Source organism: Dermacentor variabilis, chromosome 5 (genome assembly GCF_050947875.1).
Source record: "Dermacentor variabilis isolate Ectoservices chromosome 5, ASM5094787v1, whole genome shotgun sequence".
Classification (NCBI taxonomy): Eukaryota; Metazoa; Arthropoda; class Arachnida; order Ixodida; family Ixodidae; genus Dermacentor; species Dermacentor variabilis.
This window is the reverse complement of record NC_134572.1, coordinates 12,752,164-12,779,143: the sequence shown is the minus strand read 5'-3', so window position 1 is coordinate 12,779,143 and position 26,980 is coordinate 12,752,164. Positions and strand designations below refer to the sequence as shown.

Here is a 26,980-nt window from a genome sequence, read left to right as displayed (position 1 = left end):
CAATACAGATTCAAACTGCTGAAACGCAGCGCAGAAGATATAGACCAGTAGTTACTAACTGCACCTCTATAGCCCCCGATTTATGCACGGGCGCTACTATGCTACGTTGCTACTGTGCTAACTTGCGAGGGCTGGGAAGCGTACTAGATTTTATGGAACTCTTGAAGATGCGTGTGTGAACATGGGCATGGTATAGCAGCATACCAACATTCAGGTTGGTACGATGCTTAAAGTTGGTTTCCCTATTTCTGTCACGGTCGCTGTGGCGGAGGAGGTCCTGCAAAGATTGAAGGCTAGAGCATCCCAGGAACGTCGTGGTCCCCTATATTCATAGGGTGACTCACAACCAGAAGAATGTAGCCAAGCGCTGCGGTGAGTCGGTGGTATTTTACGCCCCACGCAAGTTGGCCTCACTGTGCTCCGGATCGCCTCCGGAGAAAGGAAAGTGCGAGAAAGCATCACGTCTCTCAGTTAGTCGCGTGCTGGGCATCCGAATGAAAGACGGTGTACATCGGTCAACCGGGCCGATGTATAAAGGAACGACTAAGGGAGCACCAGCTTTCGGTAAAGAGCGGAAAAGTGTCTAATTTCAGCTTTCACTGCAGCGCACTCCCTATGGCTACACGTGATAATCCGTGCCGGCCTCTACTGGCAATAACAAAAATTTTTAGACGTATTCGTGACCAGATGGCACGTGAGCTTGCTGAACAGTTTTTCATAGGGAACAAGGGTGATGATGGTGTCAGTGATACCTCGATCAGCCGGTATGACCATGAAAGCAGGTTTTTAGCACGCACTAGGCGATGATTTCGCAGACATGGAGCTAAAAATATGTGCGTTCTTCTGAATAAAACCCTGTCGCAAGTCTACGCCCGTTCTTTTGCTCTTCTCGTCCATGTTTGTATTACGCAGCCTTTTGCTTAACGATGTACGACCGAATCGCCCAACAACATGCACTGTTGAGATTCGCCTATGTCCGCACTTAAGACGAAACTACAAACATTTCTGCGCGTCGCTCTTTTTTTTTTTTACTATTAAATGCATTTAAGAAGAGGCTGGTACCTATCTGTGGCGCCGGCTACTCCTCATCTCTTACATGATAGTTATCGCGGAGAAGTTGTCAACAATCACCTAACAGGACTAATAAACCCATGAACGAAGGTTCACGTACTAAGGCTCAGTATTACAATATAAATATATGTTCGCGCAACAGAAGAGTTCACATACCATAAATACTCACAAAATCGAAATTTTCACACGCAACACATGAATTCACACAGCATAAATGTTCGCAAAACCAAGATGTTCACACAGAAGGTGTTGGGCACTTGAATGCCGCACTCTAAGAGCAACAAATACAAATGCTACATGAACACGAAGACACAATGAACATGTAATTAAGGGTGCCTGTTAATGATAACAACGCAAGCAATAGCTATTTTATGACTTAGTATTTTTGTTATATTTTTTATTTCTCCAAAAATTGTTCTAAGGCGCGCTCAGCGATGGTTTGAAGTTTTTCTGTTGCCCACGGACCTAAAATTTTTCCTCGGTATAGTGGCCGTCTATTTAAACCATGCAGTATTTTCGAGAGGTTCTTGCAGGGAGCACCATGATTTTTACAGTGTAGAAGAAGGTGTTCGATGTCTTCTTCAATCGCTTCACATGAGCATGTAGCACTGTTAGTTTTTCTTATATATACAGGAAGCTTTTAGTATAAGCAGTGCCTAGTCGAAGCCTTTGAATTGTTGTTTCAACACACCGACTAATTTTAAACGGTACATTGAATTCTACGCCAGGATCTATATTATATAATTGAGAGTTCTGCGCATCATTTACAAACCAAGTTTTCTTGGACAATCTACCGCATAGTTTGTTCAACAGACATCGCGCATCACTCGCCGCTAGAGGAAGTAGTAGTAATTCATTCTCTCGATGTGCTGCACGTGCAATGTGATCAGCTGTTACATTTCCTATGATTTCACATTAACTTGGAATCCACGGGAAAGTTATGTCGTGTCGTAGATCTTTTGCTATGGCGTATGGCTTCTTTATTTATTATGTCAATGTGATGTTTGCTTTTCGTAAGTTGATTTCATTTAGGCACAGCAATGAGGCTTGTGAGTCACTGAGAATTACGCAACAATGTGGTTCTGACTACTGACATATGTAACGTAAAACAGAAAGTATTGAGTAAAGTTGTGCCGTTGTGGACGTTGTAAATTGGCAAAGTTATAAGCTCTTTTCTCCTGGTATGCAAGTATATAAAACGCAGAAGTAGGGCATTGTTTCCAGCATGATCCATCTGTATACAGGTGAATGCGATCTACGTACTAAGTGTAAAGATGTGATAAAGTTAATTGCTGTATCGCAACTACGGGCATGTCACATTTGCCACCTACTCCAGGAGTTGAAGTGACTATTTCTGGAATTACTAGTCGCCATAGGCGATGAGTTGCACGAGTAGGCCAGTATTCGTAAACAGGGTAAGTTTTTTAACTTAACTGCAGTTTTTTTTTAACTGCAGTGGTTCCATCCTGAAGGTATTGGCATAATGAATGATTAGCGTGTTGTGTAACCAAAAGAAAAAAGTGACAAGTTTCCGTAAATATCAGTGCATGAAAAATTGGTTCGCGGGACTCGGCAATGACCAACGCACTTGCAGATGCACGCGGAACACCAAGGCATATGCGAAGGCTTCTGGCCAGCAATCTTTGAATTGGTTCCTCTAGATTACAAGATATTGTCCAAACGCAAATCTCTCTATATCGAACAATTCGCTTAAATCGACCGTCGAACACTTTTCACGCCACTGTTCAAGTTTTCGGTAGGGGTTCGCGTGGACTGACGGTTGGAGAGATAAATGCTACAAGAATGGCAGCGATAGAATACGCAGTCCGAAGTTATTGAGCCGAGAAATTTCAAAGGACAGATGCGTGCCAGCGACTAAAATTTTGCACTGCCTTCTTTCCCCATTTCTCTCCCCCACTGACATAAACCCTCGCTACCAATTGTAAGAGCTCGAAGCGCCTGCGTAGCGGAAGTTCCCACTATCCGCAGTTGCCTACATGTTCTATGTTCCGGTGTGCTGATGACGCTGGTCGAGCAACATGGGACTGCGCAACGTGTCTTTTCTTCAGTTCAGCTTCAGTTCAGCGCAGCAACGCGTATACAAAAAAAAAAAAAAAAGAACGCCCGTGCACACCGTACAAATGGTAAACTAGCGAAGCTGGAACGTGCGGCCCCGATGTTTATCGCTGGGTTAATTCCGAGGGTTCGTTAAACTCTTTCTCAATTTTTGGTCACGCCTTTGTATTTATAAGTGAGGTTACGCACAGGTTTTGTTCGTGTTTATCACAGCGTTTATTTGAAATGCCGCACATTGGGCTTCGCATAATCATCATCACGGAGGAGGCCAATGAGCGGTTTATTGTGTTAATCCAGCGGGTGCATCAAAGTCTTTCTGAATTATGTTACGCATTTGTGTTGCGTAATGCGTTAATCATAGTGTTTATGACTCCGTTGTGCATTGTAGTTACCAAATGACACACCGGGGCCGCACATTTCATTTAATTAAAGACAGGGGCAGGGACACATTTTTGAACCTATTGCGAAGTCGGAGAGAGACTGCTGCGCGCGGGCTCTGCTGTGAGATAGAAACGACGTCACTATCGGCGTAGCCAATGAAGCGCCGCAGCTTCCACCGCGGAGGCTTTCCGCGGTCATACCGCGAGCGTTTCGCCTAGGCATATACAGCTTCGCTGTAAAAGTATTTCTTTAACTATGTCATCACGGTGTTGTCTTAACGCCGTCCGCCTCTGTGTCCCTTCCCTGCAATAATACATAGATTTCTATGCCTACTCGAGGAAAAATTTGTCCGTCCGCCACGTAAGACGAATGCAATGGCTCATATGCCCCCATAAACAGTGACTCGTACTCCCGCAGTAGGGTTTTCATGGTCGGAACGCGAGTGTAAATGTTGCCTCGGCATATACAGCTTCGTTGTAAAAGGGTGCGGAAACGACGATGCACCGACGTGAGATTCCTGCACCACCATAAAAGAGAGAGAGAGAAAGCAAGGAGAATAAAAGCAAGGAAGTCGACCAGACGAGCTTCAGGGTGCAAAACGAGTAAGAGGGGCGAGGGAGAAGAAGGAGTCCCTCCGAGCGACCGCTGTTTTTTCGGTGAGATATTATTTTCTGTTTTCTTCGAAGAATCAGTGCTGTGTTGAGACTTCGCTGTTGTCCAGAGAGAACAGACATCCCGTGGGATACAGATTTGCTAAAGATCACGCACAATATCGCGTAGTTTTGCTGCGCTCCGCCGCGCATCTACGCCTACCACGGCTGAAGGCAGCAAAGAACACCGGCACGAGCCATATGTCCAAAAGCGCGTTCCTAGGCGCATGAGTGCCGCAGAATCGGCGCCGCACTCGGAAGTGCCACAACACGCGCCTAATGTCATCAAGCCGGCGACGCTAGTTTTCAACACCGCCCTACCTTCCAGCGCACCTTCAGGGAATATGGCTGAGGCAAGTGAAAGTGATGCCGAGAAACCACGGGTTGACCACGACAAGACATCTACCTATGAGCTAAGTGAAGATGAAGACATAGACTGCGATGAAACGCCGTTCTCCTTGGTAACGCATAAAAAGAAGCGGCCTGAGGGAATTCCAGTCGTTTTTCGACCCTCACAGGAAGGGCGCAACTTCTGGCAAGTGAATCCAAACCGCGTTGCGTCGGAAATTGTTTCCGCGGCAAAGGAAAAGGTACAGTCATTCCGCGTGAATACAGATGGAAGTTTCTCTGTCAACGTTACTTCAGTCTCGTCTGCAAGACATCTACTGTCGATGAGCGAAGTGGCTGGTTTGGGAGTCAAACCATTCATTCCGTCATCTTATACCAAGAATGTTGGCAAGATGCGCCATGTGCCAGTTGAGTATACGGAAGAACAACTGGTTGACTTCCTGAAGTGTTTTGGCGTTACACCTGCCCGTCGTCAGGCGCGCTACAATCGGCAAGAAGACGAAGCGGTAGAATCACGCCCTCTGATAACCTTCATTCTCCATTTCAGAGAAGACAAACCAATGCCGCAACGCGTGCATTTAGGTTTCACGAGTCATCCGGTAGAAGAATATCATGGCCCTGCTCTGAGATGCTACAACTGCCAGAGATTTGGACATATATCGAAGAACTGCCGCAGTCCACATCGCTGCAAGATATGCTCAGAAGACCACAACCATCCGGAGTGCAAGTCTGTGTATCAGCCAAAGTGTGCCAACTGTGGCGGAAACCATACAGCTTCCTACTCCGGGTGCCCTCAGAGCAGAGCTGCCTCAATGTTACGCAGACATGAGTTGAAATACGGAAAGCTGCCTCCTCGTAATGCGCCCCCACCCAACCTTGATGCTGTAAGATGCGCGCCTCCAACTCCCAACAAAGAAAAAAAAGCAAGGGGTCAATATGAACTATTCTGCAGCTCTAAAGCACTCACGTCGACAACGTTCTGACAGCGAGCGACACAACCCACCTTCAGAGAATACTACTCATCTTGCCCAGCCTTCAAGTGAAATTCACCGTCCTTCTCAGCAACGCCCTCAGCCATTCACACAGCAACCTCATCTAGCATCTGAGCGACTACCTCAGCATTCGTCTCAACCACACCAATCATCCCAGCGACCATCTCAGTCAGCTCTTCAGCGACCTGCTTCGAGCACACATGGAGCTTCAGCGTCGTTTGGTGATTACGCGTCTTTATCCGTGGCACAGATGATCCTGCCCATGCTATTCACAGCTCTGCGTGCAATTCTCAGTGCCATTCCACAGGCAAACAACCTACCAGAGGTAACAGCACTGCTTTCTATGTAATCGTTGGTGCTTCCACAACCACCAACAGCTCCACAGCAGGCTTATACTATGAATAATCGTTACAACAATGTTTTGGTATTTCAGTGGAATGCTAATAGCCTTCGAAATAAGCCAGCTGATTTTCGCAAACTACTAGCTCAACATAACTTCCCTGTTTTACGTATACAGGAGGCAGGCGTACGAGATGACATTCGTCTTTCAAACTATGTTATGTATAATTCATTGCGCATTGCCGGAAGTAGCAGAGCGATGTTATGCGTGAGAAAAGACCTGCCGCACGATTTAATACAGTCGAGCGATTTAAATATACCGGAGTTCGTAGCATGCAATATATCTTATAGAAAAAAAGCGTCACAGTCATCAGTCTTTATCTACAATGTTCTAGCAAAATATTAGTAGTCATCTTGGTGAATGTGTTTGGTATCGCAAACTCATATGTGCTGGTTTGTGAGGACTTCAACGCACATAACTTCATCTGGGGCAGTGAATATAACGATTCCCGCGGAAGCATTATAGAATCTGCCGAAGAAGAAAGTAATCTGGTCGTGTTAAATGATAGCTCTCCAACGCTCTTGCGCGGGTTTCGTAACTCAAGCTGTATAGATGTTACGCTCTGCTCACAAGACTTTCTTGATGGCGTTGAATAGTCAACGGACACAAAAACGCACGGTAGGGATCATTTCCCGATCCTGATAAAACATCGTCTCATACGAAGTGAAGGGACCCGGCGCTACTCAAAATATACTCATTGGCAAAGTTTTCGTCACCATTTCAGTAACTCATTGGGCGAAAATCCGAACTTCCAAAGTTTTGCAAATGTACTGTGTGAGTCTTACAATATCTGCACAAAGCAAGCCATTGTTCCTAATGAATACGCTGTAGTCGACGTGGAATATGAATGTTTAAGAGCAATTAGAAGACGCGCAGAACGGCTTACCGCCGCAGTGGAAAGCTGTATGGCTACAAGATGGCACAGAAAGTTAACTCAACTTCGCGCAGACGCTTACAAAAATTAGGTACGAGAAGATGGCGAGAATATTCCGTTTACTCCAGTTCCCAGAATATGGTCAGCTGCACGATCCTTTAGCGGTTCAGTTACCCAGAGCCATCAATTACGAGCCCTTGCCGTAGCTCGAAGCACTCCGGAAACATCTGTTGCTGACGAATTGTCAACTTATATCCAGACCAGGAATTCCGTTTACTTGCCTACAATTTGCAAGTTCAACAACACTAGCAGAACTGAAGGTTCATGCGTGCTTTATGTCACAACATCCTCAACTTGACTGTGGGTTTAGCTTAAATGAATTGAAATGTGCTCTTTCGTCATGCCGCACAAATACAACCGCAGGCCCAGATGGTGTTACGTATGTAATGTTAAAGAACCAGTAGAAAGAACGACTCTTTTGGGGATATTTAATGATAGCTGGATAAAAGAGACTCTTCCAGATTCATGGAAATCAGCTTGGGTAATTCCAGTACTAAAACCAGGAAAGACTCCCCTTTGTCTTGACTCCTACCGACCCGTTAGCCTCACAAGCTGTTTTTCCAAACTAATGGAGAAGATGATAGACAGTCGACGGCAATGGTGGTGTGAACACACAGATATGTTTCCCAACTACATGACCGGTTTTCGACAAAATCGGTGTACAATGGATGCACTATTAGCCACTGTCACATGCGTCGAAAAAATTGCTTACTCGGCACCAGTTCTCCATGGTTTATCGCACACTTCTGAGGAACGTCTTCAACGTTTACTGGCAAGAGGGCTGCGAGTGTGTCTTAGGGTTCCGCAGGCTACTTCGAGTTCTTTAGTAGTTGCCGAAGCTCGTCATCCACCATTTCCAGTCATACGAATGGTTGGAACATGCCGACACATTTATCGCATCTTAACCCAACACTAGAGAGAGAAAGAAAGAGAGAGAGAGATGCAAATGAGAGGAAGGCAGGGAGGTTAACCAGACTTAAAACGTCCGGTTTGCTGCCCTGCACTAGGGGAAGGAAAGGGGAAGTAAAGAAGGAAAGAAGAGCGTGACAAAAATAAAAGCGTGAGAAAAAAAATAAATATCAAGAAGGACGAAATAGGGTCATTATAGTCTTTCTAATAGGCCACTGTCACATAGAAAAGCCAACAAAGCCTTGACAGACTTTTGCTGCCACGACAGTTCACGTCGGCATTCCAAAATTGACTGTTCTGAAAGTGGCCTGTCGTCAAGGCGTGCCAACGCGGTCGCTGGCGACAGCCGGAGCGCGCTGTATTGAGGACAGTGGCAAAGCACGTGCTCGATGGTCTCCTCGCCGCCGCAGTGTCTGCAAGCCGTGCGGTCGTCCATACCGACTCGGAAGGTGAAGGATCTTGTGTAGGCGACACCAAGCCACAGTCGGCAAAGTACTGCTGTTTCGAGTCGAGAGAGTCTAGATGGGGGTCGAAGTCGAAGGGATGGGTCCAGTCGGTGTAGACGTGTATGCTTTAAGCTGGGTGTGTTCCATAAAGTTTTGATGGCTTCATTTGCAAGCACACGAATTTTCGTTGCAGCGTCTGTTCTTCAAAATGGAATGGAGTCTTGCAAGCCCTCCTCGTGTGCAGATCGTGCTGCTGCATCGGCATGTTCATTTCCCAACACGAGAAGCATCCATTAAACCTCGCGCTTACCAAAATAAACAAAAGCAAAATTCCCGATGTTGTTCGAGAACATAAAGCATTATTACCAAGATTTGAATTATGCAATGTGGATGTTAGCTATCCTCCCTGGATGTTAACACCTCCTAAAATAGAATTATCGTTTGACGGGATGATATCTAAGCGGGACATTTTCATAGTAGCTGCACAACAACTGGCACTCTTCCAAATTTACTCTTTATATCCCCTGTACATCCACGTTTATACAGATGGTTCGCGTCATAAAAATTCCTCGACTTCAGCATTCGTCCTTCCACATTTAGTGTTAGAGCAAACACTTAAATTATCCCGAGAGACATCTTCCACTGTGGCAGAACTGTTTGCAATCCTGTATGCCTTGCGTTTCATAACATCAGAAAAGCATTCGCAAAAGGGGGGTTATCTTTAGCGTTACGTAGAACACATTACTTCAGAACAATAAGAAAAATTCTTTGAACACTTTGCTATTGTATGAGACGCTCAGAGAACTTACAAAAGCAAGCGCAATGAACCACGTAATTGCGTTTCAGTGGATACCTGGGCACTGCAATATTCCTGGTAATACTGCAGCCGACGCAGCTGCGAATCGGGCGCGCAGTAACGCAGAGACAACCATCTTCCCCTATTGCGTAGTGAACTCCGTCTGACCCTGAAACAGATTTCCTGTAGCCTCAGCAAAACTACCTGGTTTGATCAGCAAACTAAAAACGCTGTGTTATACTTTATAGACCCATGTATAAAAGTATCAATGGCGGAAAATCAAAGAGACAACAGAAAATTTGAAACATTGGTACACCGCCTGCGTCTTGGTACTGCATTCACTAAACACTTCTTGTACAGGATAAAACGTGTCTCTAGTCCGCAGTGTTCCTGCGGCCATCCAGACGAAGATGCGCATCATCTGCTCCTCGAGTGCACGAAATACGATCCACAAAGAAGGGTACGGAAAGCAAAGTTGTTGATATTAGACAGAAGACCATTCACTCTAAAAAAGATACTTGGCCCATGGCCAACTGCGGGCGTTCAGAAAAGAACACTTCTTGCTCAGAAAAAGTTTTTAGAGGACACGAACATTTTGGGAAAATATTAAGTTTCAGATGATCCAAATTCGCTAAATGAATAACACAAATGTTGTTCGTGGTACATAACTGATTTGTGTGGTGATCGCAACTTTTACGCAATATGTATAATTTTGCTCGGTACTTGCAGTGTAATACATGTGTTGTGTGTTTTGGCTGTTCAGAATATCTGACATTATAATGCATACGTATACTGAACTGATGCACAAAACTTTGCGATTCATTTACTGTTGGACTGTATATTTTTTATTCATTCAGTGTTCTACTGAGTATCATATTTTGTGCCGCTATTCTCCCTTTTTACGCAAATTTGTTTATTTGCCAAGTAACAAGGAGTATCCGGTGCCACCATAAAGGCGTCAACCTCTCCTAATATTCATTTCAATAAAAAAAAAAAGAGGGGCGACAACGCTGCTCACGAGCGTACAAATGCGAGAAGAGCAGCTTTTGTTTCCAGAGGCCAGACATATTGCCACCATACTAGCGGCGAAAGAACAGCCAGCGCCCCTACCTATTTTGCGTTTGTAAATATTTTTTACCGCCGTATCTGTTTCCGAATTTGAATCAGAATAGTAAAAGTCACGTTCCTATACTCTCTATTTAGAATGAGCACCTATACGAGTGAAATGCGAGACGTACCTCAGACTGAATTTCCTTCACTATGGTTCCTGCATGTGTGAGCCGAGTCATTCACCATATGCATGCGTACTCGGCAGAATAAAAAACGCGTTCTCACAGTACACCAAAAAGAAACTCGAAATTTGTATCAGAGATACTGCGTACGTAGCTCTGTATACAGAGGTGGACATCAATTCTGTTATTTATTTATTTATTTATTTATTTATTTATTTATTTATTTATTTATTTATTTATTTATTTATTTAAAGATACCTTACAGGCCCCTGGAGGCATTGTGTAAGGGGGGAGAGTTACTCACAGATTATACAATAATTAGAATGCATAAGCATTAGAAGCATTAGAAGTTAGAATGCATAAGCATGCATTTTTGAAATTTCGTCATCGTGGTCTGAATGCGAGGTGTAAATGTGCTTTTGCCCGCTGGGACATTCCCTGTATATCAAAAATTAAACCTGTCTGCTCTGTATAAACATACTTGCAAGTGACGCTCTTTCCTGTCCTGTTCTTAGGTCACATTGTTTCGCGCCCTCTTACACCATAATAGTAAAACAGGCTTCCTTTAACGCAAGTTTGCTGAAGAGGTCCGTTCCCGCGACGGGGACAAAAACAATGAGTAGATGAGCGCAACGTCCTGTGCCTTCAACGGCTCCCTTAGTTCTCCTTATCTCTCTCTTCAGGTTCTAAACAATCTCTAGCGAAAGCGGAAGTAAATGGCAGTATTCGACCGCGCTGGCTCCTGCTGCCCCAGAAAGCGACCACGTTGCACGCCGTTCACTCACTGGGACGCTCGCGTTTCCGTCCGTCGAGGAGAGCGGGCGCCGGTCTCGGGCGCTCCTGTTCCGCCCCGTCGTAAGCGAACGCCCCAGGCGCAAGCGCGGCCCTCTCTCGTCCGGCCACGCGCGCCGCTCGCTGCACTCGCCTTCGACTCGCCGCTGCCTGCCCTTCAGTTCTGCCAACACGTGCAGCGATGAGGCTTACACAAAGTTCCACAGCGCTCGCATTTGCTTCAACAAAAGTAAATTATGGAGTTTAATGCCCCAAATCCGGCTCATGGCCTATGCATGGCCTTCGCACGTATCTGGCCTCTAACGCCGAACGCGTTTAACTAAAGCCCCTTGACGTTTAACGGGATGGTGGCACCATTTAGGAATGGTACATCGAACAAGCAGTTTACGAGTTCCCCGTTTCAGGCATGGAGTTTCATTCAATAATTCCCAGAGGGAACTGTGGCACTAGCGTCTTCGGGAGCGGCAAGCAGGGCGATTCAGTCAGCATGGGAATGATGGTTGGTATCACGGTTGGTAAATTTGATTTGCCCAAACTTCATCCTTCTGGCTTAAAGCGGCTTTCTGACTTCTAAAACTCATCATTTTCAACAAAGTGCGGCATTATAACTAATTAAATAAGCATTAATAAAACTGTCCTACGGCAGAATTTGAAAGCAGGACCTCTAGCGCCACAAGCCTGATTCTGAAACTATCACGCCACGAATGCATGCGCCCGCAAGCCGCATATAGAAAACGCTTTCTCGCCTGCAAACGAGCGCGCTGAGACGCTTGGTGCGTTTCGGTTTCTTGTTTGCACTAGAACACGTCCGTGCACTAGAAGAAACCGACGCATCAGAAACAGTGTGGGTGCACCGGACAACATAGATGGCGTGGTGTATTGTATGTGAATCTAATATCCAGCCTGTCTATACTTCACTGCAAATAAAATAGTTGCTTCGTATAGCGTGCTGCTCTTTAATACCAACGTTTACACCTCTAAAGCCACACTTGGCATACACACGCACATGGTTCATGAGCAACTCACATCAAGGATGCTTCGCCTTACTGTGGATGTCAACAGGAGTTGAACCTGCCTTTTTTTCTAACGCGGCACACAAAGCACGCGGTGCACGAGCGTTCTTGCATGCCTCCCCTGCCGCTGGCGCCACCGGGATGCGAACCTTAGACCTCGTGCTCAACTGCAGAACTCCACTGAGCTGCCGCGGCGGGTGAATGTTCACTTTCTTCCCTTTGTTTTGTTTGCTTCTTTTTTACTTTAATGTAAAGTGAGTGTGGCGAAGCCGTCCACTTTCTCTAAATTACGACATGCAGCCATTTTTGGTAGACTCAACGCCTTGCGATATATAGGCAAACATTCCCTTTACGTTTACCGAAGGCAGTGGCTAATATTGTGGCTATCAGGTGCGGTCTTTTAGGAACTAAAGGCAGCGTGAGGCCTCCGCCGTTGTTACGTGTCAATAAAGCAATCGGCCGGCGCAGGATCCAAATCAGCAGTACAGACGCCTTCCTGCCGCAGCCGCTGACAGCGCGCCCGTGTCCGGCGTTGCGCGCGCCATACGGGGGTGCGCCACTTGCGTGGGCGTGAAACGAGAGAGATCGGGCCACGTGACAGGCGTCGTAACCTTCCTGCATTCAACCATCTGCAGAGAAAGACCTGCGCGCCTAAAGCTGACAGATGCTTACCTACTGGGCATGGATCGCGCTTCGTTTATAGACCCAGGCCGACGACCTCGCGCCAGTGTAACCAAAAGCAATATTGCAGTCTTCGCACGAGGTAAGTGTACAATTTGGTCTGTCTCCAGGCGCGAAGAGACCGTTTTACGTTTGACTGTCCTTTTCTCTTTCTTCCTGTAGCAGCCTTTAATATCGATAATAGCAGTGTTTTTACATCTTTAATTGACGGCTTGATGCCCCGAGCAGGTGTGCTTTACTTCATCAGAGACTACAGAAACAACGTTTCCAAGCCATGGCGTTTCAACGAGTTGTGAGGGTGCCTTATATCAGTATGGTCAATCATTAATTTTGAGCACGTTTCTGATTACTTCGATATCCTATTTGTACTGGAGGTGGATATTTATGTGAGTTTAACCTACGGTACCCCAATGCCCAGTTTTTCTTAGAGGGCCCTGAAACTATTTCGACGATATTGTACAAACGTACTGAGTCGTTACAGTAGGTCTCTCTGATCATTATTTGACGCACCTATCTGCTCCGCGTAAAGCGTGTAACTTGTTATAAGGTTTTAAAAATGTACATCGCTGCCGATCGCAGCACACTGCTCGGCGGAATTTTCAGCCGCCCCTACCCATATGACGTAAATCACCCAAGTGACGTTGAATGAATGAATGTTTATTTTGGCAGAAAGAAATACAAGGAATCTCTGTCAAAGAGGCTGACAAAAAGGCACGAACGCCTGACTAAGTGTCAGACCGCTTCCCCGACCCGTTCCCAGTGCACAAAACACTCAAGTACACAGGGTAAGAATGGTACACAAAGTGGATACATACAGAAAAAAAATGAAAAGTACATGAAATACGTAACAGAAATATTAAATGCGATTTGAGTACAAAAGAATGAACAGTCATACCTGAAGCGACAGCAAATACATGTTCCCTTTTTTTTTTAAGTGCTTAGGGACGGGGATTCATTTATTCTAGTGAGTAAGCCAGGGTGATGATTCAGAACATTTGCAACTATGAATCCCTGCTCTTGCATGCCGTAATTTGTACGGATCTTGCCCTTGTTGTAAGTTAATTGTCTTGTATTTATGTTCATTCGGGAAGCATGCTTTAAAAAAGGCGCTTTCATTGAGCCTTATCTCTTTATATATTCCAATTGCTGTTTTTTTTTTTTGCTGTTTTGTTAAAATACAATTCTTCTTGAAAAGCGGGGCGCTTAGGGCGCATCCTGAATTACCCGAATCATGCCTTTCTGCATGGTTAGTAAACTCTGGATGCTGGTTTTCGTCGTGGTACAATATACAGATAAACACTATTGGAGGCGCGAATGCACTAGGCTATAGTATAATTGTTTTTTTTAATCTTGAAGGTAATAGACGCTTTAATTTATTAATAACTCCGATGTATCTTGCAATGCTGGTTTTAATGCTGCCGACATGTTTGTACAAGTTAAAATTTTCTTCAACGTAACACCAAGGAACGTCTGAGACGTAGAACTTATAACGACTTCATCACGGAATTGTAATACTAAGCTATCATCAATACCCTTGTTACGAGGCCGAAAAATAATGTATTTTGTCTTTTTAGTGTTTCATTCCAACTTATTTGCTCTAAGCCAGTCTGAAAGATTACTGCGCCAAATATTTGCTTCTTGCTCGAGAGAAAGCAAGTTTCCACCAGAAAATAAGTTATGTCATCAGCATACATGATTATGACAGCTGCTAATAATAATATTTGGGGTTTTACGTGCCAAAACCACTTTCTGATTATGAGGCACGCCGTAGTGGAGGACTCCGGAAATTTCGACCACCTGGGGTTCTTTAACGTGCACCTAAATCTAAGCACACGGGTGTTTTCGCATTTCGCCCCCATCGAAATGCGGCCGCCGTGGCCGGGATTCGATCCCGCGACCTCGTGCTCAGCAGCCCAACACCATAGCCACTGAGCAACCACGGCGGGTCTATGACAGGTGCTAGAGGCATGTTTGTGATGTCATTAATGTATAATAAAAAAAGAAGTGGCGCTAGGATGGACCCCTGCGGAACACCGTATTTGATTTCACCCATTGCTGATTTGGAATGACAAATGTATGTGTACTGTAGACGGTTGGTTAAATAATTTTTAATTAGTTTAAAAGCAGTTCCCCTAATGCCGTACTCATTTACCTTTTGTAACAAGATATCGTGTTTAGTGAAATCAAATGCCTCTTTAAAGTCAAGAAATATTCCTATTTTGTACAGCTTGTCCTCAAAGTTACTCATTATTTTTTTCTTTGATCTTTAGCAACGCCATTTCAGTACATCGGTGTTTTCGGAGACCGTATTGCTTTTGTGTTTTAATATTATTTTTGGTACAGGAATTTAAAATTCTTTCTTTAATGACCTGCCCTACTATTTTGGAAAAGATTGGGAGAACTGAAATCGGTCTGTAGTTGTTCACGTCATTCCTGTCTCCCCCTTTAAAAACTACCGATACCCGTGCAATGTTTAATTCATCGGGGAATGCGCCAGTGCACAAAATTAAATTGCGTACGTGTGACATTGCTTTACAGATATGCAGCGCCACAGCTTTTATTGGTTCTGCGTTTGTGCCATCTACAACCACATGCTGCGGAATTCTTCAACTTTAGAAATAAGTTACTTATTACAGCCTCAACTGTTGCTGCAAGAAATAGCGACCTGCTAATACTGCAGGGAACATAAGACCTGTAAGTTGGGCTATCAGCATCAAACGCATCAGACGCGCCACATTGTAAGAAATGCTGATTAAACTTGTCGGCCAGTGCAGTCCCCGTGGAAGATACGCCTTTATCCATAACCTCAAAGACAGAATTTCGGTCACTGTTCGGAAGCAGATCATTCAAGGTTTTCCTAACTTTTTTGGATCATTAAGAATATGAGTGAACTTATTCTCATAATACCTCTCCCTTACCAGTTTTATATCACGGCCTAATTTATCCCTGACCTTTTTGTATTTCATTAAGTACTCTGGTTACCTTGTCTTTATAAAAGTAGCGAGAAGTCTATCGCGTTCCTTTATTCGTTTTAAAAGCGCGTTGTCAACCCACGGTTTCCTGCATTTCTTGCTTCTCTTAGAGGGAAATCGATGTAATAAAGGTCTCTGATTACACCGAGAAAGCGATTGAAGGCCTTGACAGTATCCGTCAATGCGCATATTTCGGACCATTCCGCTTTGCTGACTGACGCTTCAGAATCAGCAATCGTGTTCTTGGTTACGAATCTGTACTGTAAGCGCGTGTCACTTTTGCGCTGTCGGCACACTTTCGTCTCACGTGTAAAGAACAGGAAAATAGGCATGTGATCGCTTACATCAGAGATGAGGACACCCGACTCCAATCCAGTTAATCGCGTTGTAAAACACAAGTCAAGTAGGCTTTCAGAATTGTTCGTCACCCTGGTTGGAACATTAATACATTTTCGTAGCCAAACGAAAACATCCATAAACGCTTGTTTGGATCTGTCTATTGAAATCAGGTTAATATTAATATCCCCCGTTACAATGAGAGGAGTGTCAAGCTGTGTACAAAAATCCAACATACATTCAATGAAATATAATAACACGGATACAACACCGGATGGAGGCCTGTAGATAACCACAAATATAGTATTCGCACACTTGATCACGAGAGATTCATAGTGCTTGTGCATTACAAAAAACTCAGAAATTACATCAAAGCGTAGATCGTGTTTTACATAAAAAGCTACCCCACCCGCTTTCTTATGTTTTCGGGACAGTGAACAACAATTACAGCCTGAGAAGTTTACAGCCTCGTACTCGTCGCAGAACCAAGTCTCAGAGAACGCTAAAATATCACATTCATGCTGCAATTCATGTAGAAGCATGCAGACAGATTCGTGCTTGCTTTTTAAACTTTGTGCATTCAAATGAAACAAAGACATCTGATTTCTATCACGTAACTCTCTGATTTGTCTGAAGGAAAAAAGGAGTAGATTTTAATGCGGAGGTGTCTGCCTGAAGGAAAGCTTGTCGTAGTACTTGCATTCCTGAAAAGGGATTGCCATCTTGAAGAACGCACATACAAAACCACACTGCCCGATTATCTTATTCTGTCAAGGTTATCCATTGTGATAACTCTGATGACTCGATCACGAGGACCACGACACACGAAGAATTTTCCATTCTTGTGCCAGGCCAACTTGTACTCTTTTTCAGCCGCTCGCGCCTTCATATGCCAGAAAAGCTTTTTGTTGTGTGCTGTGAGATTTTCGTTCAGGTAAATTGTTTACTTTGATTTTTTCAGTTTGGTTTTTTTTCCTGAGCCAAGCATCTGTGGTCGCGCGAGAAGTGAAGCGAACCAGGATAGGTGGGACTTTTTCTGCTTTTTTCTGTGCTGATTGTTTCATTTTCAACGTCAACTGAGTCAGTCCTGACCTTCAACGGAATGCGGTGGACGGCTTCAATGTCCTGTTTCGAAAGTTCTGGAAGCTCGAGATCATCCGCTAAACAGTTCAACTTTTCTAGCAAGTTTTCATTCACATGATGCGGCAGACCATGCACTTCAATATTCAGGCGTTTGCCGTACTGATCGATATCATTCAAGTCTTTCCCAAGTTTGTGGATTTCTTCCTCTTTTACCTTGATCTCAAGGTTTTCCACACGCTTTCGAAGGCCTGCAATGTCTGCATTTTGCTGCTTCATCTCAAGGATGACCTCATATTTTGTAGCCAATTCCTGCATTGCCTGTTCAACAATTTCCACTGTGTCTTTTGTTTCTTCCAGAGTGTCTATCTTGACTTTCATTTCAAGCAGCACAGCAAACTTGCGGTGTATTTCTGAAAGTTCATTTATTAGGCTCAATTCTGGTCCTTCGTCGTCATTTGCTGTGCTCGGACCGCTTCTGGTCCTGCCTGTTTTGCCATGTGGCGCACTTCCAAGATTTCAAGGCGGTTTTGGATTTTTTTTTGGTACGCACTTAATGTTACTCCTGAGCAAGTGCCCGCATGATAACTAAAATCACATTCACAGCATGATAGGTATGGCTCATCATCGTGAAGCAGTTTGTGGCAAGCAAGACAGTCCGACATGATTTATTTGTCACGTCGAAAAACACGATCACTCGGCAGCAGTGGTAGCGCTAGACCGTAAGAGTACATGTTGAAAAACAACCAACCTGTGAAGAAAGATGGTGCTTGCTTAGAATCAGAGCAGCAAGACCAAGTAAAGCCACTGCTGCCGAGTGTGTGCGGGTGCCTGCAGGATGGCAGCGTCCTTTTGTAGAAGCTTGCGCTGACGTAAGGAGTTGGTTCTTTCTTGTAGCCAATGGCAGTCTTCTAGGTTACGGGATGCGCCGGGCTCTTCTCTGATATGTGACGCGTCGGTTCCTGTGAAGAAAGATGACGCTTGCTTAGAATCAGAGCAGCAAGACCAGATGAAGCTACTGCTGCCGAGTGTGTGCCGAGTGTGCACGTCAGTAGGGCGAGCTATCTGATTGGCTGCCCAGGGCGCATCATCGATAATTTTTCCACCTTTATGGTCAACAAATGATATTCGTAATAGCTGGAATGTTAGTTAATTTGTTTCTATAAAAATAAAATAACATAAAGAGAATGCACAAGAACAATTTCTCACTACACTTAAGCACTTCCGGCACACCGCAAGCGTCGTCTGCTTGTGTTACAACGTGCTCCATTTTGACGAGAGCTCCATGGTCAGAGTAGGTCTCAGTCTTTTCGCGAGCACCATGATTCGACTTTGTTGCGCTGTGGGCTGCAAACGTAGCGACTGGCAATATGTCAAGCTGCGACATCATGTCCCTCTGCAAGGCAGCGGTCGAGCGGACTGGCTGCAGCGCATCGGACTGCCGCTATTCGATCGGCGCCAGGATTTGCTCATTTGCGGCTGTCATATTACACCGGAGAATTACTACCGCAATAGCGTTTTGTGAGTCCGGTATTCGGGTAAACGCAAGCGCAAGGGGACAGGGCCTGGCCGCCTGACCGTGCCGTTTAACTGGATGAGCAGAAGTACAAACGTGAATGGTCTGCACGGTGCAGTCATCTGATGGCACAGAGCTCAACCATACACAGTAGCAGTAACGTTTTCTTCTTTGCTGCTGGTGTAAATTTTTCGTAGAAGTGTAATCATCAACATGTTGTTTTTCGTAAATGTTTAAAATGTTCTACACTTGGTTAGAGCAATATTAGCTCTTTGTTTGGCTGGTTAAGCTCTGCGCCAACAAGTGGCTGGATTGTGCAGACCGATCAGGCCGCTCACGTACGTCTACGCTAAAGTTCCTTCATCAGTTGGAGTTTATGCCTTCAGCCATCCGTCGAAACCCCCAGCTCGCCTGTGATTACCGGAATACCAGACACGTTCGGCGCTGGGACAGAATGTTGGCATTGATAGCTCTCGCTTGAGGTCGACTGCCAAGCAGATAGCGGATAGTTTGGAGAGGCTTCGCGCGCTCGCTCCTAGAGAACCGGAAGTTGACGACACGACGTGCCATCATGACGCAGAGCCAGTGAAGGCGGAGCTTAGCCCCGATCACTTGGCGAACGAGTTGAGGAGAAAATGCATGACTATGGAGGAGGGTCCATTTCAAAAGGTCCATTTAAGCCACCCATTCGGGAACTTGCCTCACCGTAACGTGCCCTTTATTCTCCTCGAATAAAAATGAGTAGCATTCCTTAGTTCACCGAGGACACCGGATAAACAAACGAACCTCGTATGAGGTACGAAAATAGAGAAAGAAACTACGGTTCAGTTTTATTGTCAACGCTTCTATTTAGTCTATAAACGTGAAAGTCTTGCCAAACAATGCACTTTGAATTCTCCCTCTTTTCACCGAACTTGAAGTTGGTATATTCTGCAGTTGTTTTAGGAGTGTGGGAAACATTGTGAATCACAGCAACGACGCTATGGAAAGTTAGAATAATTAACTTTCAATAAAAGTTGTAATTACCCTATACAAATTAGACGTTTAACCTTCGTTACTGACACCACTGTGCGTACCATTTCATTTGTCATCAGTCACACCTGGAGTAGCATGCCAGGCGCACCACCAGGCGAAGCTTTTGCAGCATTCATTGAAGAGCCTATCTCTGTCTCCACTGACACTTTGCTTCCCATAGGTGATCAGTAGCAGTCGCATTAAATACAGCTATTTATGCAACTTTATGTGTGTCTTAATGTCAGCACCTGTACCGATCAACAATTTGTCCGTCTGTCTGTCTGTCTGTCCGTCCGTCCGTCCGTCCGTCCGTCCGTCCGTCTGTCTGTCTGTCTGTCTGTCTGTCTGTCTGTCTGTCTGTCTGTCTGTCTGTCTGTCTGTCTGTCTGTTTGTTTGTTTGTCTGTCTGTTTGTTTGTTTGTTTGTTTGTTTGTTTGTTTGTTTGTTTGTTTGTTTGTTTGTTTGTTTGTTTGTTTGTTACCGCGAATGTTTGCGTCTTTATCATCTCTATCACAGGAGAGCATGCGAGCACAAGTACTACTTGCTGCCCTGTGGCTCCTTGCGGTCGCCGCCCAGATGAAATCGCCGTGCCACGAACAAGCGGGCCTACACTTGGAATCTGTGCTACTGCAGGACTGTATGATGACTCCAAAAGGCTACAACCAAGCGGACGTCGAGTGTTTCGCAATCGACAGTTCGCGCTCACAACTTCTTCTAAAAGCAGGCGTCATAAAAGCTACTGTGACGCTGCACTCTAACCTCTCATTGTGGACAGTTCGCGAACGCATTTGGGACACCTGCGAGTCTCTTCGTAACGTTAGCTTTGATTGCTGTTACCAGTATACCAGAAATGAGACATCATCACATTCTGCTCATGATGTAAGTAAACTTCGACGTATTTCGCAGATTAATGAACCCATTATATCCCAGATTGGAGAATGCGCAAGAAATCATACCCGTATCAACTGTAGCGTAAAAGTGTTCATACCGTTATCGGTGAAGGAAGATGTGGCTGACAAGCCTAACATATACAACAAATCACAGAGCAGGTGCCGTGTTTCCATTGAGACGCCTGGTGGGGCCATCTCGGACTCTGCTCTTGCCACAAATGTCACCTTCCTAGGAGACACTGAAAATTTGTCCCAAATACTGCAAAGTCAGGACGCCTTTAAAAACGCTACGCGAGTTATAATATATGGTTGTTCGTTCGACACGTTCGTAATAGGAGACTTGAAGTTAGCACCAAATTTGCAGCACGTTAAATTTTATGAGACTTCATTTAAAAATTCAACGAATGAAGCACTTGAACCCTCTTTGGGCATACAAAAGCTATCTTTCTTAAAGTCCAGAATGAGCTCAATTCCTGAAGCGATATTTTCCATTGACACTCTTCAAAGCCTAAGCGTTAAACATACAGTAATTGGGTATAACCAATCTTTCTCAATCGTTCCGCCGAGTCCGATGAAGAACAGTTCGATCACGAATCTGAATTTGAAAGGGACAGCGCTGTATTCCCTGGCTGATCGCGCCTTCTGCAACTTTCCCATGCTTGAAAATTTGAACTTGCAACAGTGTTCCTTGAAAATGATGTACGGTTCCCCTTTCATCTGTCTCCGACGCCTAAAGTACCTAAAGCTCAAAAACAACGAACTAACAACTATAACTAACGAAACCTTCCAAGGCCTGGTGAGCTTAACGGCACTGAAGCTCACGAAGAACAGGATAGCATTTCACGATCCTACATCTGTGTTCGCTCCACTGGTTAGTCTGAACATTCTCCATTTGGGCGACAACAGGATCGATGTCCTCTTTCCAGAAATATTCGTCAGTCTTTCCGTGACAAAGCTCACGCTAGCGCTCAACTACATATCGGCGTGGTCGGCACCTATCTTCTCCCGCATGACTTACCTCGATAACTTGCGCCTGGATGGTAACAAGATTCACGTCTTAGACGACAACATGTACAAAGACCTTGTCAACGTGTCGAACGTTCACATCTGCTATAATCCCTGGGAATGCACCAACTGTGACATCAAGAACGTGCAACTGTTCCTGCTCGAGACTGGCCGCAATCACTGCTGCGTGGATTGCGTCGTCTGCAGTGACGGCCATGGGGCGCTGTCCGACATCCCCGTCATGGACGCAGCTCCCGGTACCGAAAAGGCATGCCAGCCACCGGACTACTACGTCATGATAGGTGTGCCAATCATTATGATCCTCCTTCTCGGCTCGGTGACGTCTTACGCCGTGTACACGAAAAGGTGGTACATCCGATACTTCTTGCTCTTCCTGCGCGTCAAAGCCAAGGCTTATAAGCGACTGCGTTCGGCGGACCGCTTTCTGTGGGACGCCTTCGTCTCCTATCACCACTCGGACGCCGAATGGGTGCACGAGCACATAGTTCCGACGCTGGAATCAACGGCACTTCGATTCCGTTTGTGTGTCGCGGAACGGGACTTCATACCGGGACTCCCAATCGCGGAGAACGTGTGCCGGGGCATAGCGCAGAGCCGTAAGTCATTGTTCGTGCTGAGTAGTCAGTTTTCCGCGAGTCGCTGGTGCATGTTTGAGCTTTCGTTGGCGCAGCATCGCCTGTTCGAGTCGGACCGTGAGAACCAGATGGTCTTCATACGCCGTGAGCCGATGGACGAGTCCACCCTGTGCCCTTTGCTGAGCTACCTGTTCAGGACGAAGACCTACGTACAGGCACCACCCGAAGACGCCGACGAAAGTGTGCGCCACTACTTCTGGCTGCAGCTTCGCGCGGCTTTGGAGTTGTAAATATAGCGCACTCTAGCGTGCCAGTTACCGTTTTGCCAGCTACCTTTTATGCCTTCACCTATCGTCGTATGCCTGGTGTTATTATTTTCTTTTTTTAGTGTGATGTTCACGAGGATTTCGTGTCTTAAGGTGCTGGGGATGGTGGTTGTAGGGCACTGTAATATGGTGCACTAGTGATATTGTAATATGATGCTGCAGACGTAAACTTGCAGCGCTACGCTCCCGTGCCCGACAGAACAGCCATTTCCGCAGTTATGTTGCGACCGTTACTTCAGTCAACGTCAGACTACTGAGCCGGGCTACAGAGTCAACCTCGAAAGTGTGTGACAGTATGTTTATCTATCGACCAAAGTTCGCTGAACTATCTACAGTTAGCCACGTAATAGGGCAATATCAACGCTATGTGCTTCCTATTTCTGAAATAAAAGAGGTGTCAATTTGTGTTCGTGTTACTTGCTGAAGAGAACATTGTAACTATAGCTTTTACATGCCATTCACTCATCGTTCGTATCTACACGTCCAATACAACTCTTTGCATTGATGTAAGATGGCAAAACTCTCCAGGGACTGCCTGTGATTACTGACAGTGACTGTCAATTTTCCTCCGATATCTGTTCGTCATTTTGCGTTGTCTTCTTGAATTCGCAAGCGCATAAAATGGCCCCAGCGTTCTATGTTTTCGCGGTAAATGAACTACGGTCAGCATAAAGTCAAACGTCGACAAGTCGAACATGCCCAGAACGTATTATTGCCTTTCAATAGTCGCCTTCATTTGCGACAGTAGCTTAATTCTGATTACAAAACTTACATTTTGGACTGCATGCTTATAACCCGGCTACAGAGTGATTTGCACGTCGCACATTCTTGTCATTACGCGTAGGAGACATTCTAATCAGTCTCACTTGACTCTACACTTATAATGATGATTCACCCGTTGTACGTTTTCTCAACACATTCAAATGTGTTGTCTTAACCGAAAATTTACTTGGCCTATAGGTTGCTAGGCTAAGTGATATAACGAAAATTTTAACAACGACACTAAAGACAATGAACGATATTGCAGCGTAGCTGAACTTAATTGACGCATCACATTGTTTGTTTACCTTTGCTGTAATTACTTTATTTAGGTTAAATGCATGAGTTTCTTTCTTTACTACTTTTCAAATATATTCCCTGTTTCTGGAATGAAGTCAAAAACCAACCAATGCACGCTAGTGAACGGTGAGTGTAAAACAGGAGCTGCTTCAGGCAGGACATGTGCAGTATGCCACCTTGCCACTTTTCTTTACCTGCTTGAAGTTTCTCTGGTAATCGCTTGCCTGGAGAAAAAGAAAGAAATGAATTGTTTCGTCAAGGCTCTGGAAATGTTCTCTACTGCTTCGGCGAAGGTTATATTCCCTTTCTTTACGACACTGTATTTGCTTGGTATACGAGGAAAAATACAGAGTAGTGACTTCGCAGCGCCCTGGGACAGAAGTGTTATACTTACGCTAGTCAAGGCATTTTGACATTTTTCCCATGATCTGAGCTTCATTTGTTCGTTCAGTCTAGTTGTCTTATCTTTATTATTATTTTTTATATTCTTGTCCTGCATTACTAGAGAGAGAGAAGGAAAAGTTTTGACGAGATAAAAGACAGGAAAACTGGTCAGAGGAGCGTGCCTCTCACCTGGTACTCCCCATTTGAGTAAGAGGGAATGAAAAAAATTGACAGTGACTTAAGTATCCTTACGGGATTTGAGTACGAAAACAGTCTGGTCTAACTGGTCGAACTTACCACCTTAAATTAAAACTCAACCTTAATCCGCTTTAACCCACCTTGCTGTAGTTTGTACCAACTTTAATCCATCTTAATCCACTTTGTTCCCCCTTAATTCACTTTAATTCATTTTAATTCACCTTGGTCCAATTTTGAGAGTGGGCCAGGTCCGACGCCTTTGCTGTCACCATGAAATTTCACAGTGAGAGCCACAGGAGGTCCAGCGCCGGTAACGTGACGTCATCACATGGTCACGTGGGTTTCGGAACTATTGAATAACAAAGGACGCCGGAGTTTCCCCTTCATCGGGTATGTAATGCTTTCGCATTAAAACAGGTAAGTAGAGGAGAATTAGGAGTGATGATGGGGGAAAGATACGACGAGATATGCCTCTGCTGTGCAGTTCAACTTCTTTAGCTTTTGCTATATAACATAGAGAAATGGTATAGGCGAGGGACTTTCTACCTCAATCTGTCCACTGTAACCTATCCATAACAGACCAGAACAGTGCAACTTGCCCAAACCTGAAGTAGTAAGCCATTCATATATCGGAGCTGACATCTTCATCGTACATTAAGCGGTTTCTCTCTTCTGTTTGCCCCAATGTAAACAAGGGTCCAGCCGTTCACAACTGCAAAAAGTAGGGCGATCTCGGAAGCGTTTCGTAACTTGCCAGGTAAATTATCGTAATGTAAAAATCGCTTGCTAAAACCGAAAACATTACAAATGCTGCCTTCACTGAGTAATGCATTTAAGCATTTACGCGAGCAGGAGATGTCGCCCAGCTTCTTGGATTTCACGTCCATCTTGAGCTGCTCGAAAATGGCAGACAGGGACGGGTCCAACAATGTCGATGGAACGGGCTCGCCATCTGGCAAGGAAGTCGCGTGGGCGATACGTGGACACTCGGCAGCAGGGCGCCGACTGCGAGTAGCGTCCTACGCCACAAACTGCGCAAGCAGTAACAATGTAAACTGGAGCAGAGTGAGCCCGAATACGAAGATCGTCTTTCTACAGGAAGCTTTGATTTATTTTCTTGTTCTTACCAGAATCTTCGCCTTATGTACAGGGCTTAATTCTGGATATTTCCTTTCGCAGTGACTTCATGTTATTCCGTGGTTTGTGTTGTCATTAGAATCTGTTTCCTTTCGATCATTACCCTGTGAACAAAGCAGCAGCAGGAACTGCTGCTGCTTTGTTTTGTTTGCGTACTTTTGATGTGTTGCTGTACTTGCCAAAATAAACAGACCAGGGGTTGTGGGCTCGTCAAGCTGCCTGCGAGCAGCTTTCTTCCCTCCGCCCTCCCACTAACATGTATGATGGCAAATAAACATTATTATTATTATTATTATTATTAGTAGTAGTAGTAGTAGTAGTAGTAGTAGTAGTAGTAGTAGTAGTAGTAGTAGTAGTAGTAGTAGTAGTAGTAGTAGTGGTAGTCAAATGCAGACCTCGACGAGAACAGGAAGAGCAGAGAGGAGACACTGTCCGCTGCCAAAACGCTCCCACCGGACCAGAATGCGCTGCTGCTGCTGCTGCTGCTATCGAGTAACCTCCCCTGCTGCAGGCGTGGCATTTCGTACATTATTCTTCTTAGTGCACAACTACGGGCTTGCGCACTTTTGAACGGCAACTACAGTGTGAGCAGAGGGGGCGCATATAATCTGTGCCAGAGTGACACCTGTTGTCTTGACAAATAAGAACCTTTTGTCAAGGGATTTGCGCCAATGATTCATCATTTGCTCTCCTTCAGTGGAGTTCAACAATATATGATCAACATTCTAAATCAACAATACATGATCGATATAGTACCTATATCTATACTTGATAGTGTCCAGCGATATTTGTTCGCGCAGCTCTTACAAGAGCTTGTTTAAAGAAAATTGCTTTGCTCCGGTGGATAATGTCGAGGACAGGTTCCAATATAGTGATTTTCTTTAGTCACTAAGACCAACCATTATAAAGTTAATTAACTAATGGTAATTAATATGATTGTGCATTTTAGAAATTTACCGGCATCAAGGCATTGCGCTCCCAACCACCAGACAATTTCTCGCGGGGCCGTGCCGATGGTGATGGTGCTATTGTGACGAAATGCATGGCGGCTATACGTGTAGCATGCTGCCGAACATTTCTTTTTTCATATTAAATGACTAATTGTGATCCACTAATACCCGGTCGGTTGTATAATCAAGTAAATAATCACAAATATCAGCCTATTCGGTGCGCCTCTTCTCCAATAGATGTCCCTCTACACTTGTACTGTACCAATGAAACTACCTAAAGCCCAATGAGAGTGATTTTGCGTGCAAATCTATCGGAAATCTGGAAATCTGGAAATCTATCGGCTGCTTGTGTGTCGGCTGCCTGTGTATCTTCAATCCACGATACGCGTCAAGCGTCCTCCATGCGTAATGCTGAGCCTGCGTGACGGCATGCGTGTTGGCGGCCAGTTGTATGTACTCACCGACGATAAGCGGCGTCTGCCGTGCCTCGGGCAGCAGATGACACAATGGCGGCTTCTTTGCCGATGCACGCATTACACTGTGCACCTGATATACCTACGTTGTGTTTGTACGCGGATAAGAACATGGCGCAGCCAGACAGCCACCGTATAAGTTAGGATTCTCGTTACTGGGCGTCCGGACGCCGTGTGCGGCGACCACGTCAAACCCGTTTGAGCTCGTGCGCTATCACTGCGCGGCTGGTGTTTACGCGGAATCAACCCTGCTTTGTGCATAATCCAGACGTCCAGCCACAGTTCCTTAATTTGATTGGCATTCTTTGCATTGTCAGGCGAGTT

The 26,980-nt window shown here is 45.1% G+C and overlaps 1 protein-coding gene across 1 annotated transcript; it reads left to right on the top strand.

Moving 5' to 3' along the window:
- The first annotated feature begins 12,713 nt into the window (after nucleotides 1–12,713).
- Nucleotides 12,714–23,091, top strand: LOC142582261 (toll-like receptor 4). The gene is made up of 2 exons (XM_075691741.1): nucleotides 12,714–12,803; nucleotides 20,155–23,091. Exon 2 carries the CDS (start codon nucleotides 20,161–20,163, stop codon nucleotides 22,417–22,419), a length of 2,259 nt encoding a protein of 752 aa, XP_075547856.1. The 5' UTR covers nucleotides 12,714–12,803; nucleotides 20,155–20,160; the 3' UTR covers nucleotides 22,420–23,091.
- Nucleotides 23,092–26,980: the final 3,889 nt, after the last annotated feature.

What these genes read in the sequence shown, in the direction of transcription:
- LOC142582261 (XM_075691741.1), top strand. Translation starts at nt 20,161, where the DNA reads ATGCGAGCACAAGTACTACTTGCTGCCCTGTGGCTCCTTGCGGTCGCC.